Genomic DNA, 16987 nt, shown 5'->3' with positions numbered 1-16987 from the left:
GTTTGATGGCTTCTGTTTTTTTCTCTCGGCAGTATCGAGCTTCCATACTTTAAGGTTCATACTGAGGGACAGTGGACACACTGTGAACAGGACGTCGGTGATGGACAGACGCTGAGTCACTGACGCTGACTCAGAGTCAGTTTGTTGAAATGAAGTCTGTCTTCCTGGACGTTGAAAAGCAGATCTGTCCTCTCGTCTCTGTTTGTCGTCTCTGCTCCCTCCCATCGGCATCGTCGTTGGTTGCCCGTGGCGACGGGCCTGTTGGAAAATCACTGTCTCCTCATTGCTGTGGTTGCCATGGCGACATGCTGCGACAGCAACCCCCGTCAGCATCAGACCAATGACTGTAGATGGACGACATCATTTCCTTTTATAGAGCGGACATGTTGCAGGCAGCAGAAGCAAGAAGCTGAAAACTGACTGAAACAACAAGAACTGATCAATAACTGTTCATCAATACATGTTATCGGCTCAGAGCAGCACAGACACGAGCGCAGAGAAGGAGGACGAATTTAAGAAGAATCAGTCCATGAAGACAAGCATCTGAGAGGACAAAGACTCACCTGTGATGAGGATGAGGATGAAGATTTTCAGTCCTCAGGTGACCTGATGAAGAGTTTTTAATTTGTGATGAAGCAGAATAAACTGATCATTGCAGTCAGACTCACGACAGTAAAAAACAAACTAAAACATTCAAAATAAAGAGGAGTCGAGAAATAAAACGTGAAAACTGACTGCAGGTCAGCACAGCGCCTCCAACAGGCTGCAACGATCACCACACCTGATTAAAATGATTAAAATGTGAAGTTTGTCCTCAGGGTGGCACCACAACACGCTGCTAGCATGTTAGCATGCTAACTGTGAGCTAAAAGAATCAATAGATGGATCTGTTTGTTAGGCTAGCAGCATGTTAGCAGTTAGCATGTTGCTGATGTCAAAAAGAAAATTCACCATAAATCAAACAATGTAAGAATTTAATAATTTAATTTTATCAATGAATAGAATTTCAATTCTATGTTGATACTTTTAGACTTTCATACATTTATTTGATGTTAGTATAAATGATTAATGGTTGATTTATGAGTTGATTAGTTTGTAGCTCAACAGTTAAAGAGAAGAAAATGTGAAGATTGATCAGATGTTAAAAGATCAAAGAGTTTCAGCTCTTTTAATTATTCTCCTTTATTTTGTGGACATAAAGTGTCTCGATGACTGAAGCTCCTTCACTTCATCACTGACTTTAAATTCATCTGTCCTCCGACCCAGAGACACACAGACAGGTGGACAGAGAAAAGACAAACAGGTGGACAGAGGGACAAACGAGCACACAGCCATGATGCGTGCTGCCTTCACGGACCTCCTCCTCCGCCGCTCTCAATCACGGAGAAACGCACCATGAAGCGTCTCTTCCTGCTCGGCTCTGAACCGGTGAGTCCGCCTCTGAAAACACACATTTCAGCCGATGAACGCGCCTCACGGACGGACACGTCCGAGCTCCGACCCGCGGCAGACGGAGCGTTAGATGAAGCGGCTGTCGGCGGTGATCTGATGCGGGTCCCGGTCTGCGGTCGCTCCCGCATCAGATGCGGAGCAGACATGTTGGACAGGCCGGACTCTGCCTCCATCACCGTTTGTTTATCTGCTTCTCGACGTGAATCCTTCGGACGGTCAGATGCTTTTATGCTGCAGGTGAAGCTCAGAGGATCCGATCTTATTGATCACGTGTGTTTCTGAGATCTGCAGATTACATGAAAACGCGGTTTGTTGAGCTCCAGGTGTTGTTTTCCAGCAGGTACATGAGGAGGCTGCAGTAAAAGTACATTTACTCAAGTACTGTCCTTCAGTACCACACAGATACACGGGATCAAGTGTTTCTTAGTGAATTCAAAAGATCTGAAAATATTCAGTTTGAGGTGAAAGTACTCAGTATTTTTCCACGAAGACGGTTAACTACTGAGAGCACGATGATCCTAAAGGATCTCTGTGGATCTGTGTGGATCTGTGTGTGGATCTCTGTGTGGATCTGTGTGGATCTGTGTGGATCTGTGTGGATCTCTGAGGATCTGTGTGGATCTGTGTGGATCTGTGTGGATCTCTGAGGATCTGTGTGGATCTGTGTGTGGATCTCTGTGGATCTGTGTGGATCTCTGAGGATCTGTGTGGATCTGTGTGTGGATCTCTGTGGATCTGTGTGGATCTGTGTGGATCTCTGAGGATCTGTGTGGATCTGTGTGAGGATCTGTGTGGATCTGTGTGGATCTCTGTGGATCTGTGTGGATCTGTGTGTGGATCTCTGTGGATCTGTGTGGATCTCTGTGGATCTGTGTGGATCTCTGAGGATCTCTGTGGATCCTGTGCAGATAAACAGATGATTGAGGTGTTTTTGATGAAGTTTGTTTGCTGCTTTCAAACATCAGCAGCTGTAACATCTGAACATGTTTTGTCTCTTTCAGTCGGACTCATAATCAAACAGTACTACTAGTAATATCTGACTGTACTGTATGTAGTACAGTGGTGTAATCTGAAGTACTAATTTAAAGTACTTTACTTCTGTTCAGTGCTGAAACAATCAGTCAATAACTCCATTAACCAAAATAATAATTGATGTACTTTATATGTGTACTCAACTGCAGTAGAATGTTGTACTTTTTACTGTCTTACATGTACCTGAGAGCTTCAGTTACTTCAATTACTCTGCAGATTTTATATATGGGTAGAATGTAACAGGTACATTTACTCGTTTACATGTACTTTATGTTGAAGTATTTGTGCTGTACTTGTTCCTTCTGCTTAATACTTTGATTTTAGTCAACAGTGTATCGGAGGGAAATACTGTGTTATAGTTCACGTTACTGCTTAAATACAATAATACTAATCAGTGGTAGTTTTACTGTGGTATTACTACTGTTGATAAAGGATCTGAGTACTTGTAGTTTGTGGTACTGTTGTACTGGAATACATTACACTGAAAGGTGTTTCCAATATTCTGCCCTCCTGAAGGCTGCATGGGGTGGACAAAATACTTGAGACACCTGTCATACGTGGTAATGGTACTGCAGTCCAGTACATCACAGTACATCAACACACTGAGTACAACTTCCAGATTAAACTGTGAGACACACGAACGGAGTGGTGGGATTGCATTAGCATGTACCTAATAAAGTGGCCACTGTATTAACCCCGTCGATCCCAGCGTTCTGTTTTATGATGGATCTGATGATGATGATGATGATGATGATGATGATGATAGAAACGTTAGTTGTTTGTCGTACGTCTTAAACGTCGTAAAAATCCGTCGGAGGGAAAAGTGATAAAACGGTTTTTAAATGAGCTGCTGCTCAAAGGAATCCGTAAAGTGACCTGAAGCTCATGTTTGATGTCAGTTTCACCAAAACGCAGATTTTACGATTCGTCGGATCACAAAGAATCGCAGAACGTTTTCGCCTTTAAGCGTCTGACAGGTTTCACGTTTTTTACAGGATTGATTGATTTCTGGACTCAATCTAACCTGATGACTCACAGTGGAGACGCTGAAGCACAGAATCTGTAACGATGATTGAAATTATTGTCGCCAGTTCATTTTCTATTGACTGATGAGTTGATTGACTTTCATCTTTAAGTCTTAACGTTCCCTCTGAACTGCGCTTCGCTCACCTGTTGGTACAGGTGCTCTCATTGTTGAGTTTCTGACCTCACTGCGTCTGTGGACTGAATCAATGCAGCGATTGATCCGCTCTGTCATTATCATTGTCAGCCAGCCTCCTCTTGTCTGGCTGAAGTACCTGAGTGTGATCCTGGTTTCACTGCTTCACCTGCGGATCGGGTGGGGTGGCTGAGGTTGCTAAGAGGGAACATGAAGGCAGCGACAAACAGAGCGTGTCCCTCATGGGCTTCCTCACATCCTTAATGGGGACCTCAGAGGAGACCAGGATCTCTGCAGACACTGAACTGCATCCCTGTGAAGGATTAATGAAATCAGTGGCAGCAGTGAGTTAGCTGCTGCTGCTGAGGTGATTTTATTCACTGGTCACTGGTGGGATGCTCTGAAGGACGTTGTTCGAGCACTGAGAGCTTCAAAATGGAAACATTACTTCCTGTTTTGAAACTCAAATTGTCTCCAGGAGATCAGTGAAAGTGTAAACAGTTCAGTTTCTTGACAGTTTAATGTCCTCAGGTGAGATTTCTGGAGTGGAACTACTTCTTCATCAGACGTTTCCCCCGATATTAAACATCCTGCTGAGGCGTGTCGCTGTCTGTCAGTGCTTTCTTCATTAGCAACAATCCCGTCAGGGTGTGTACATCTTCATCAGAGCTACAGGAAAAGCATCTTCACCAGGCGTCTTTTAGCATTTAGCAACCAGTTAACCAACCCACCTGCCAATCGATCGACTAACCAGCTGTCCACCAGCACACCTGAGCGAAGGATCGCCCAGCAAACCCCCCACATGCATGGATGGATGCACTCTTAGAATACATACAATGATGCCGAGGGCCGCAGAAGGTGTCCGGTCTGTGGTTGTGAATGTGTGCCAGTGATGATGCTAACGAGCCTGTGTTTGTCTCCACAGCTCCTCTCCGGTGCAGCAGAATAGCGATGGTGTATGCCCGGTCATCAAACACACTTGGTGTCAATCCCTCCCTTTACTCTCCATCTTTCACGTATCAGATGTCATTTAACTACTCTGAGAGGGAAAACTCGACTGTCCTGGCAACCTCACCCACGACTCCGCTCTGCTGCCTCGAGGGCTCGTCCTCCGGCCAGCCAAACAGGACCTCCGTCTCCTATGAGCTGACTTCAGGCGAGGTTGCCGTCTTGGGCCTGGTGTTTGGGGTTCTCTGGCTGGTGTCCATCCTGGGAAATGCCCTCGTCTGCCTGGTCATCCACCGGAGCCGCCGGACTCAGTCCACCACCAACTACTTTGTGGTGTCTATGGCCTGTGCGGACCTGCTCATGAGCCTGGGTTGCGCCCCCTTCATCCTCCTGCAGGTCGCCTCGGGACGATGGCCTCTGAGCGCCGCTGCCTGCAAGGCTGTCCGCTACCTGCAGCACCTCTGCCCCGGCGTGCAGGTCTATGTACTGCTTTCCATCTCTGTAGACCGTTTCTATACGATTGTCTACCCCCTCAGCTTCAAGGTGTCCAGAGAGAAAGCAAAGAAGATGATCCTGGCCTCGTGGCTGTTTGATGCAGCTTTTGTGTCACCCTGCCTCTTCTTCTATGGTTCCACATCCACAGGTAGCAGTCATTGTGACTTTTTCCTTCCAGACACCTGGGGCAGCATAGCTTACGCTGCAGTTCACCTCCTGTTTGGTTTTTTGGTCCCAGCGGCACTGATCATGTCATTCTACCAGCGGGTGGTCCGCTACATCTGGAGGATCAGCGCTGATGGCCACACCGTACGCCGGACAATGAACATTGTCCCACGGACTAAAGTCAAGACCATCAAGATGTTCCTCATGCTCAATTCAGTTTTCTTCCTCACCTGGACGCCCTTCTTTATCGCCCAGCTGTGGCACCCGAGGGAGACTGATGGACCCGGCAGGCGGGGGCTACTGTTCTTCGCGACCATCGCCTGGATCTCCTTCAGCTCCACGGCGTCCAAGCCAACCCTGTACTCTGTCTATAATGCAAACTTCAGAAGGGGCATGAGGGAGACCTTCTGCATGTCGTCCATGAAATGCTACCGCAGTAATGCGTATACCATCACCGCGAGCTCTCGGATGGCCAAAAAGAACTACGTTGGGGTGGTGGACATCCCAGTGCAAGCAAAGACGGTCACCAAGGACTCGGTTTATGACACGTTTGACCGAGAGGCGAAGGAAAAGAAGGTAGCCTGGCCCACTAACGCCAACCCTCCAAATACTTTTGTCTAAGTGAATTTGGAGGGTTTGAAAACTGTAAACATATAAAAATGGACTAGTCCGAAAATTTATTCTTCAACAGCACAACGTCGAAGTTGGCATGTGAGCTAGCTGAAACATGCTAGCCCCATTTTCAGCAAAGACAGAAGCTCACGGATGTGCTCAGTTTGCATAAAGGGCTTTTTTGATGTAACACACCTTCTGGCAGCCATATTGTGTGAGCAGCTAGCCGTTTTTATACTTCAGATCTGAAAGTCTCTTTCTGTTTCGATGGATTGTTTTGTCACTGATGCATCAGATTTTGTGTTTTGATAATGTCAGCCTGTTAGCTAGCTAACCATAGTCTGTGGTGGTCTGTCAGTAACCTGTTGTAAATGCATATGAGTGGCTGCAGTCATGTATGTGGTAGAAGCTAACGTTAGTAGTGGCTATTAGCATTGACATCATGTGCTTTGCTATATTAAGAATACCGTCGAGTTGGCTAGCTAACGAAGCCATGAAGCCGCAGTTTGTTGAGGTTGTGTAATTAAGCTCGCAGTTTTTGTCTCATACAGAACAATGGAGACTGCACAGTTGCATCATGGGAGGTGAAACAGGAGTTTTCAGGGTTTCAGAAGTAAAAATCAGGCTCATTTTCAGGTGACTTTGAGCAGTTGAAAGGTCGATTAGATGGACCTGAAAGTCTGAAAAGAAAGAGAAAAGGCAAAAGAAAAAAAACATTCGATCACGGAGAAGATTTGAGTTAAAGATTATAACTTGTAGAAATCTCCTACATTCATTCATTCATTAAACTCATTCTCTTTAAAACTCTGGATCAGTTTTGGACGACTTTCACTAAAGAAAGGGAAGGACCGTGGTCCTGGGAGGTGGACTGTGGTCAAAGTCTGGTTCAGGTTCGGTAAAGAAACACTGGGTTCAGGTCGCCTGCTGTGACAAACGTGGTTTGATGAAATGTGAGGTGAAGGTCCATGTTTCCAAAGTGAAATCAGTCAAAACACGTCACACATATCCTCACCAACGTGTGGTTCCCATGTTTTCCACTCTGTCAGCATTACGTGCAAATAAATTATTCTTTTATCAGTTGAAATATTCAGTAAAATCAGCGAAAAGCAACTTGTCTCAATGTCACTTCAGTTTTTATCCACATGCTTCTTCTTCTTCTGATGTGCCTTTCTACACTGAATCTGGAGTAAATATAAAATTACTTTCACATGAAATTAAACTGATCTCTGAGCAGCAGGTTTAACAGGATCTGCACCACAGCGCCCCCTGGTGGCTGTCTGTGGATTCTGCAGCAGGTAATGAGGCTCCATCAGTCAGTCAACACTTTTATTTCCTTTGAGAAACAAACACACAGACATCACTGAAACCTACAATCAGCTAACAAAGTGCTTCTGCCAAATTCAACAAAGTGCACAAATTTTCACGAGGAGTTTCCTCACTGACCAAACCAGAGCTTCAACCTCATTGGTCGGAAGTTAAACGCAAGAGAACATTGGCAGCGAACTAACGAATGAGAAGCTGCAGTGAAGCTGATTAATTCATCATCACGCCAAAAGTTATGAGCAAAAATACAAAGTGGAGCGAAGTCCAACGAAAGCTGACAAACACAAGCAGCGTCCTCCGAGTCCATAAAAAGTCCAGATAGAAAAACGGATCCACGGGCGGAGACGGCGCAGAGACGGCGCTCTGATCTTTGTGATGATGCTATAACAGCACGTTAGAAAACATACTGCAGAGCCACGACGCCATTTCTGCTTCTACCACTGTTTAAAGAATCACTGGAGAGCAGTGCCGTCCAACCGGCTGTCCACCTGCCGTCCATCAGTCCATCCACCTGCTGTCCATCAGTCCGTCCACCTGCCATCGATCAGTCCGTCCTGTGACGTCCCCGCTGTTCAAACCAGGTTCTGTCTGAAACCTTCAAACCAAACCAAAGGATTTCTGCGTCGGACACGTTAAGTTCAGTCAAAGTGAGGAACTCTTCGATGTTTCGCTGGTCGACAGCAGCGTTTGAAGCTCCGGCTGAAGGTTTGACTTTTCTGTTTGAGGCTCAAACAGGAAACAATTTGTGGTTTTGTATTAAAACATAATTCTTCTTTTTTGAGCTTTCATGAGCTGCTTCTCAAACTTCTACCTGTTTTTGGAACCAAAAACAACCTGGAATGAACGTTTAATGAAGCACTAACACTCAAACAGAAACTGAAGAGCTTCTGCTGCTGAAACTTCTTCAGTTTCAACCACAGAAACGCGGTTTGATGTCGTTTAACAGCTCGAGTACCTGCAGACGACATCGACACCTAAAGTTCACTTCCTGTTTCTGCAGGACGACAGAAATCAGTTAAAGTTCCTCTCAGGCCTGAAGAGCCGACGCAGAAATCCTTCAGAGGCTTTTTAGGTCTGTAAACAGACAATAACGTTGCTTCATAAGCAAAGTATTTATAGTGATTGATGACTGATTGATTGATTGATTGTATATACAGAAAGCAGAAACCACCTGATGGAGGACAGACTGTGGAAATGAGTTCATGTTGAAGCTGAAACTGAGCTGAAAGCAGCGAACTGAAAACGTCACATTAAATGATGAAGGTTAGATGTTGGAACAGGAAGTGCGGAGGACAGAAAGGACGCGAGCCGGTCAGTCCACGCGTTCCTGTGCGTCACGTCGGCTCTCCCGCGGGTCGGTCGGTGCTGATTGGAGGTGAGGGACGCACCGTCAGTCTCTGTCCTCCTTAGCCCTGACCGTTGCTGCTGATGCTGTTCTTGCTGTTCTTGGACGTCTTGGTGCTGCTGCCACCTTGAGGCAGTTTCTGGTCGTCTCCGGTCAGCAGAGCTTTGATCTCTGAGGGGATCTTCCCCTGATCCATGGCCGAACACCACTGTTTGTACTGGAGGAGAAAAAACAGGCATCAGACTCTTTAAACCATCACCTGCAGTAAGAACACCTGAGGGGGGCGGGCCTGCTGAGCGCACGGTGCCGAACACGTGGACAGACGGCGTGAAGGTTCAACCTGTTTTGGGTCACGTTTTATTGATCTTATCAGTGATTTTTAATTTTCCATGTTTAACTTTAAGATTCATTAATGTTCTTTCAAAGAACGGGGAACAACCTGCTTACAAAGGTTTGCAGTCACAATGAATTTATTTGAGGGTTTAAAACATTAAAATGAGTCTTAACGTCAGGCTTCAGAATCGAAGTCTGAGGGAAAGGATTCAAAGTTTCTTTACCATCTCCAGCTCCTCCCGCAGGGCACAGATGGCTCTCTCCTTACTGGAAACCAGTTCCTCCAGGTACTGGTATCTCAGCTTCTTCCTCGCTCTGCACTCTCTGGCGCTCTGCCGGCTTCGCTCCAGTTTGGCCTTCAGGTCGATTTTGGCAGGTTTGCGACCTCGTTTTCCAGGTTTCTTCACTTTACCAGCCACCATCTGACAACACAGTCATTTATCAGTTGAGAGAAACACTTTTTGTTGATCGGGGTGAGTTTCTCAGCCTTCATCAAGTTTGAATATCCCTCTCCATCAGATCATCTGAGGTAGGACTAAACATTTGCTGGCTCTCCACCTGTCCTCTCATCACCTGTTCAGTCTACCTGTCCTACCATCGAGCTGCGTCATCTCTTTGATAGCCTTCTGTGACTCACTCCAGTGCTTTGAAACAGGTGGAAGGCTGACTGCAGGTCAGTGTTTACCTGAGCGGTTAGTAGACACGAGTGAGGGTCAGCTAGCTCAGTTAGCATATTAGTCATGGAAAACTACTGTGCAGTTAGTCTGAACACAGAGGACAAAGGGACCGTCAAGCACCGTGACAGTTTCGTGTTATCAGCCCACCAAAAGGACTAAAATCAAACTGTTCTAGCTAACATTTAAGTAGCTAAATTGGGCAGTAGCTTTACCGTGAGAGACACAGACACGTTATGATATCTATTATCTACTGCACAAGCTAGCCTACTTACAGTTAGCTAGTTAGCATTAGTTAGCTTAATTTAACGTACACACTGAACCACAACTAGCTTCGCAGGCTAGTTAACCTGAAGACAGTTATTGACTTTACAGCCGGTCTGAAAACTGACTTGACGTTCACGTCGTGCTGACGAAGAATAAACTGTAAATTAGCTGTGGTTCCTCGCACAGCAGCCGTTAGCATCTTACCTTGTTATCATCCATTTTGGTGAACGCTACCGTGCTGGCAGCTAGCTCACGTTAGCTTCCGCTACAGTCAGATGATACGAGACAAACCTCGACAGTAAAAGAGTTGACGACACAAACTTCAGTCTGTCCGCGATCACACGAGCAACACGGACAAAAGCTAACCAACACAACGAGCGTGATGTTGTTTTTCTGTTTACATCGTGTTTCCTGTTGACGTAACGCGGTTACGTCAGCTGTGCTTGCGATATTTTTTCTTTTTCCAAAAAAATCTTTATTTAAACGAATGAAGTACAGTGTACAGTGATGGAGGCTAACAGGAGCAGCGGAAGAACGGTGAAAGTAACCGTGTTAAAAATGAACAAAAACACATCATAAATGATTCTTTAAATTAAATTTAAAACGGAGGAAAATGAAATGAGAAATTAAAAGCAGTATACTCATTTACAGTCTTTACAACTTCCTCATCAGAGCAAAATTCTACTTCTTTTGGACAAATGTACTGTTCAGCTTATTTTTGTGCCACACATCGGTGGGTGAACTTGTCATATCACTGTTTGAAACCAGGTGTCCGCAGGCACTGCTGACGTCACAGATCGACAATGAAAGCTAATATATGTGCATGTCGCCCGGTTAGCTCAGTCGGTAGAGCATGAGACTCTTAATCTCAGGGTCGTGGGTTCGAGCCCCACATTGGGCGCAGCACATTTTCTTAGACCTGAGTTCAATATTCTCTAAAGAGGCGACAGAACCTGTGGTTTGTATGTGATTATGATAAATCCAAGAGATCACAGAACACAAAGCCTTTACACAGACAATCAAGCACCATCGTATATGTCATGTTAGTAGTGTACTGAGATATGAGCGGTCGTACAGAGATGAACTGGTGGTTGTGGATGTTTGGACCACAAACAAGCTGCAGACGCTTAAACACGCAGTGCTGTTGTTGTTTTTTATTTGTTTGTCAGTTTGTTTCATGTAAAAAAACAGTGAGTCTTTCACAGATTGCAGCTCATTCCTGACACAGGCCGAGCTGATAAAAACATTTTACACTTCAGTAAGTCTAAAGCACGCTTGAAACACGTTGTGTTTCCTGCAGACTGTTATTAGACTAATGTTGGCTTTAGCACGGTGGAGTCTCCCGGCTCTGAGCTTTGATCATTTCATCCACACTCATCAGTCTGAGTTAACCATGCATGCTAATTGCTCCAGTATGAAAAACCTTTCAGTTTTCTTCTGCTTTCATCACATCCATTGTCCTCAGACTGCTCGCCGTCCTGAAACTGCAGGCTCAGGAGGGAAACTAACCTCATATGTGCTGAAGTTCATTTCAATGGTGATACGTTCATGTCCGATCATACATCATTTCAATGGAGACCATATGCGCTGAAGTGCATTTGAACAGCGATGTGATTACAAAAAGTGGATCAACAAGTGACAGTGACGACGCTTATAATTAAAACACAGATTCACAAAACCTAGACGGGTTTCATTTTTTAAGCCTCTTTCAACAGTCTAATGTGCTTAATGTTAGACTTTATCTGAGGTTAATATGAGGCTTCAGCAGTCCAGAGGAGTCAAAGCAAATGATAATCTTCCAAAGTTTCATCGCTCTTAATAATAATCATAAAAGTGTATTTACTTGTGTTAATTTGTAGAAATAGAAATAGTCGTGACATGGAAATACTAAAGTAAAGTATATATACCTCCAGTTTATTTCTATTTCATTAAGTATACTTATTTACATTCCACTGCCTAACGTTTGACTAATGAGTTTCCTTCCGGCACTAACAGGCTTCCGTACTTTAAGCCTAGCTGACGGTTGGTTTGAACCGCCTGATTTTCTGTCGGCTCAGCGTGAGGCTGCCTGCGCCTTTAAGCCGCCTGTTGAGTTCATTTGACTGGAGCTTGAATGACGACATGCTTTTATTTTTAACGCAGTGACCTCATCTCTTATGGCAGCAGGAGGACTTCAGCAGCCGAGTCACCCTCTTCTCCCTTCAGCCCCAACTTTCTCCGATTAGCCGATAAGCTCACCGCTACATCAAGTCAGACTCCATCTTTAAATCAGTCCGGACGGCTGAAGCGCCGTTTGGACTTTTGACGTCGAGTTTTCAGACGGTGAGTTAACCGACGTTTACGGTTCAAGTGTAAATCAGCATCTGCTAAAGTTCCGTTAACGGGCCTAAAGTTAAAGTTCATGTGTGCGCCGAAGACGACGGTAACACGGTGTGTGAGTGTTGGAGGAAGGAGCAGGAAAATGTCGCTTTTTGTGGTTGTTTTCACGGGACTCGGCCTGGCGGTCAGTCGGTCGTTAACAGACAGACAAAATGTCAGAGAACAGCGAGCTAACGTTAACGTAACATCTGAAAATGTCGCCCAAACACACGAACAAGTTCCTCCAGACTCACCTCCTTCAGTCCTGAGCTCATTCAGACGGAGGACAACTTTACTTTACGGACAGGACGTCAAACCTCTGTCCTCTGTCCTCGGCAGTGCCAAACTCCATTAAAGAAAAGCACTTTTTAGTAGATCCGCTCTGTGACTGTAACGTTACTGCTCAGCTCCGTTTTTCACCTCAGGTCAAAATTCATCACAAATGTCATGAAAGTCACAAGAAAATCTGATTGAAATCCTCTTAAAAGCTCAGCCGACTCCTCATTTAATGCTAGAAGTTAACAGAAAAGTTAAATTACAGCAGTTAAATCCGTTTTGAAGTTGACCCAAACTCAATTTACTCGCTTCGTTAATTATTGATTATTGTTTACGCAACTTTTTGTTGGCCGACATTAAAGTCAAACCTTAAATTCACCCTCATTCAATTCCAAATCTCATTGATAAAAATACTGCAACATCTATAGAGGTGAAAACAGACATTTTACATTTTTTTCCAAACACACCTCAAAGAAAAATCCTTAATTTTTTACCACTTTTTGTCATATTAACTGCTCTGATGAATATTAGAGGAAATGCTTTTGTGTAGAAGCTGTCCCAAATCAGGTTATGTACTCATTGATTTTCAGGTTTTCTGTGTTTTCTGTCACACAAAATGAACATTTTTGTGTTTTTGGGTTGTCGCGTGAACAAAATGAGACATTTGGAGATGACGTCCAAAAAACGTCTCTGACAGCTCGGTTAGATGCTCGTGTCCTTTGGAGGAAAGATGACCTTTAATATATATTATATATATATATATATATTAATATATCCTCACTAATCACAATCATTTCACAGCGATAATAATCCTTTAACCATGAACAGAACAGACTTCACAGATTCACCTCATCTGGAGCCAAAACACCGAAAAGTAAACCCTGAAGAGTCCACACCAACGCTCATGTTTGATCGATGCTGTGTCTTGATTTAATGGAGAATGAAGGACATTCAAGGGTCAAACAGACTTTTGGTCGTATCAGCTGTAAATGACATCAGTCATCATGTGCGGTTTGTCCAGGAAAGATGTCCTTAAAGGTGAGACGTACGTTGGACGCATGTCTTTGTTAAAATGCTCATATTTCCGTCTGTTTTTCCCAAAAACTGCAGACTTGATGTTGAGGACTGAAGTGCTGGTTGGAGACAGAAACGTCCGTCCATGTCTTTTCTTTCACTTTCTGCTGCGGTGGCGGTTTAGTTCAGACGTACGTGAGGTGACTGGAGGCTGACGCCAGATCAGATCAGACAGACTCTTGGCCTGTTTTCAGCAGCGCTTCATGACTAACTGACACTTTATTGCATCCTGTCATTTTATTCTCGGCTCATTGAGGAAGTCGGCGCTCAGCTCTGAGAACTGATGGCTTTATTTTTCCCTGCGAGGGGAGTTAAAGGTCACTGAGAGCCAAACGTTAAAAATGTGCGTGTGAACACGAGTGTGGTGGCGTGTCGTCATACGTGGTGATCAGGTAGAGCTCACCTGCAGGCTTTGGTGGATTGTGGACTGTCGGTTAGCTTCACTTTAAAGTGATGAAGAATCATGGACGCCACGCGGCGCCTCAGCAGGTTGAACTTCTTCTTCACGGATGTATTTTCAGCCTCATGAAGCAGATAAGTTCATTTTTAAAGATCCAGAAGTCTTCAGGAGGGACCAATGAGCTGAGAGCCACAGACAGGAAGTGGGAAAGCTCTGAACCCTCTGACGCAGTAACATGTAGTACTCAAGTACTGTTCAGTTACACAGCTCGTGTACTGCTCTGCAGGCCAGCGCAGTAAACTGAACCTCTTCCCTTTTTCGCTGGAAGGAAACAAGATATTGGACCACATTGCTGCTTTTCATTGGCTGGTCCGCTTCCCCTCAGGGACCAGCGGGGGGACGGGGACACCTGTCCTGCACAGCTGTCCTGCACACCTTCAGCCCAGACTGTCAGGGACCAGGTCCAGCTGTGGGCTGAGCGTCGTGCTGTTTCCACCGTCTCAGCGAGGCGTCTTCTGTCCGTCACTTCATCAATAACTCAGTTCATATTTACAGATTTCTGTTAGTGACCGTCAGACCTGTCGTGGATTCAGCTTTCTGACGTCTGCGTTCATGTGTTCACAGCTGATGTTGGTAATAAAGAAAGCACACACGCTGAACTGAACAGTGGCGGTGAGTCAGGTCGGCTTCAAGCCTCAACACGAGTGAGTGAGTGAGTGAGTGAGTGAGTGAGTGAGTGAGTGAGTGAGTGAGCGAGTGAGCGAGTGAGCGAGCGAGTGAGTCAAACCGTAGCTGACAACATGTCTGCACATCCAGACGGAGGCTCTGACATGCTGTCTCAGCGTCACCTGGTGGTGCAGGTAACGTCTGAAGCGTCAGCTGTGTGAAGCATCTGATGACGAAGCTGCCTCCTCATCAGTGTGTGATCTGGAGCTGTCAATCACGTCCTGGTCTCCATCCACGGGTGGAGTCTGCTCAGTTCAGGTGGAGCTGTACCATTAAAGTCAGCTCTGCAGGATTTTCCTAAGAAACAGTGTGTACACCTGCACAGAGGTGTGTGTGAGGTGTGTGTCTGTGTCTGCAGAGAGCCAGCCAATGAGAGTGCAGGGTGTGAGGGGGGCGTGACTCTATAAAGAGGTAGTGACCAGGTTACATTGATTCCGTGTGTGCTGCAGGTCTGTGTGTCTTTCACACACACACACACACACACACACACACACACACACACACACACACACACACACACACACACACACACACACACACACACACACAACTGTGTTATGTTAAATGATGGTGGTGGGGGCCTCTTCGTGTCAGGTGAGGGGTCCGCTGCAGGAAGCCCCCTCAGAGACTTCAGGTCGTCGTTGTTTCTGTGTGTTTTATTTCGTGGTTTCCGTGGCGTCTCTTTGAAGCGTCAGTGTCACTTCCTGCTTTCTAACCTCGCCGTCGTGTCCTTCCTGGTTTCGGTCCAGGTGAGCTCAGCCTCTGCTGTGCCAGTTGAACTCGTCTGTCTCTGATGTCAGAGATGGGGTAAAATCCTCTGAGCTGACCTTTGGCTGCCGTTGGCTGACAGGTAGGACTCCCGACCCCGCCCTGCTGCAGGTGTAATCAGCGGCCCGCTCACCTTATCTGATCCAGACCAGCTGGTTCCTCTGTGAACCGCTGGGAGATAAACTGTGTTTCTGCAGTAATTTAGAACGTCTGAAAGAGACGAGCGAGTCTGTAGATTCAGGTGTTCATAAAGTGGATTTTGGTGCTGAGTCGCTGGACGAGCTGCAGAGGAAGCTGGAGGGAAATGTTCTGAGTCAGAAGCGTTCGTCTTCAGAACGCGTCGAGCTCCGTGAACTCGCCTGAGTTACATGTGATTCGACATGTTTTGAGTCTCGTCTGAACGTCCTGGCTTTCATCAGCATCGAGCTGACGTGGATCAGACCCTCTGACCACGTTTCCAGACATCAAACCAGAATCAGTCATTTCCAGTCAGCCTGTTCACCTGTGCAGTCCAGACAGGTGTTTTCGTGAGCGGTGGTCTCTTTGGCAGCTGAGCAACATGAAGCTGTTTCTGTCTTCACTTCTCAGCTGAAGACAAACTGAATTAATCTTTCACCTGCTGAGACCTTGGCCGAGTCTGTCTCCTGTCTGTGACGGTGAAGGACGCTCAGAGACAAAGCTGAAGCTGATCAAAGGTCACGTGGTTTTCCTGAGGCGTTGGACGAAGCCGTCACCCTCCGTGTCCTCCGTCAGACACCACGCAGACGTCTTCATGTGAGACCACGGTGCTGTCTGCTCGCAGCTCTCTGCAGCCCATAATTTTCCTGAGATCAGATGTCTGCAGAGGAATGTCCCGGCTTCAGGAGCATAATTGAATCCCATTTATTCTGGTTTACGGTGTGAAGTGGAACATGATGTTAGAGACGCAGCCCGAGGCTCCAGCTGCTGTCTGGAAGCTTCATCACACCTTCTTCTTCCTCCTCTGTCGGCGTCTGTCTCCACGAACCTTCACTCAATAATCAGGACTGAACCTGAAGTTTAGTTTGACGTGAAGACAGACACAGAGTCTCAGTGCAGAGCTGGAGAACAGCTGATCAGTGACCTGTGTGTGTGTGTGTGTGTGTGTGTGTGTGTGTGTGTGTGTGTGTGTGTGTGTGTGTGTGTGTGTGTGTGTGTGTGTGTGTGTGTGTGTGTGTGTGTGTGTGTGTGTGTGTGTGTGTGTGTGTGTGTGTGTGTGTGTGTGTGTGTGTGTGTGTGTGTGTGTGTGTGTGTGTGTGTGTGTGTGTCGCTGGAGGACCGACATGTTTGGGGATTTTCTCGGTGTCGTAGTCGACTGTAAGTGCAGGTTTGACAATGAGGGAGTTTCCTGCTGCTGAGCTGTGAGTCAGCCTGTGAGACGCTGAACAGGAAGTGAGGACGCTCGGCTTCGCGTTTGAGACGAGCTCCGGCTTCGTTAGCAGACGCTGTTTCCGTGGCGTTTGGAAACATGATGGTTGTGACTGTAGGTGGCGCTGTGTTCATCAGCCTCAGAAACTGACATGAAAGACACCCTGAGAGTCCACCGGGGGCGTCTCCGTTCA

The 16987-nt window shown here is 46.0% G+C and overlaps 2 protein-coding genes and 1 non-coding gene across 5 annotated transcripts; 2 read left to right on the top strand and 1 right to left on the bottom strand.

The window, feature by feature from the left end:
• The first annotated feature begins 1197 nt into the window (after positions 1 to 1197).
• Positions 1198 to 6965, top strand: gpr19 (G protein-coupled receptor 19). Of its 2 annotated transcripts, none has more exons than XM_070992137.1 (2): positions 1198 to 1428; positions 4569 to 6965. In XM_070992137.1, the coding sequence occupies exon 2, from the start codon at positions 4595 to 4597 to the stop codon at positions 5870 to 5872; it is 1278 nt and encodes a 425-aa protein (XP_070848238.1). In that variant the 5' UTR covers positions 1198 to 1428; positions 4569 to 4594; the 3' UTR covers positions 5873 to 6965. The 2 variants fall into 2 exon arrangements, with proteins under 2 accessions (XP_070848238.1, XP_070848239.1); XM_070992138.1 differs by having other exon boundaries at positions 1384 to 1689.
• Positions 6966 to 7175: 210 nt separating this feature from the next.
• Positions 7176 to 10231, bottom strand: crebl2 (cAMP responsive element binding protein-like 2). 2 transcript variants are annotated; one of them, XR_011603543.1, is made up of 4 exons: positions 10010 to 10231; positions 9089 to 9286; positions 8252 to 8748; positions 7176 to 7804 (listed from the first exon to the last, which is right to left on the bottom strand). XR_011603543.1 is itself a non-coding variant. In XM_070992403.1 (3 exons), exons 1-3 carry the CDS (start codon positions 10022 to 10024, stop codon positions 8593 to 8595), a joined length of 369 nt encoding a protein of 122 aa, XP_070848504.1. In that variant the 5' UTR covers positions 10025 to 10231; the 3' UTR covers positions 7176 to 8592. The 2 variants fall into 2 exon arrangements, 1 of the variants encoding a protein (XP_070848504.1); XM_070992403.1 differs by having other exon boundaries at positions 7176 to 8748.
• Positions 10232 to 10633: 402 nt separating this feature from the next.
• Positions 10634 to 10706, top strand: trnak-cuu (transfer RNA lysine (anticodon CUU)). The gene has a single exon. It is a non-coding gene; the product is annotated as a tRNA-Lys (tRNA).
• The last annotated feature ends 6281 nt before the right edge of the window (positions 10707 to 16987 follow it).

Source organism: Chaetodon trifascialis, chromosome 22 (assembly GCF_039877785.1).
Source record: "Chaetodon trifascialis isolate fChaTrf1 chromosome 22, fChaTrf1.hap1, whole genome shotgun sequence".
NCBI classification, from domain to species: Eukaryota; Metazoa; Chordata; class Actinopteri; order Chaetodontiformes; family Chaetodontidae; genus Chaetodon; species Chaetodon trifascialis.
The sequence above is the reverse complement of the archived record's forward strand: the minus strand, read 5'-3'. Positions and strand labels throughout refer to the sequence as shown.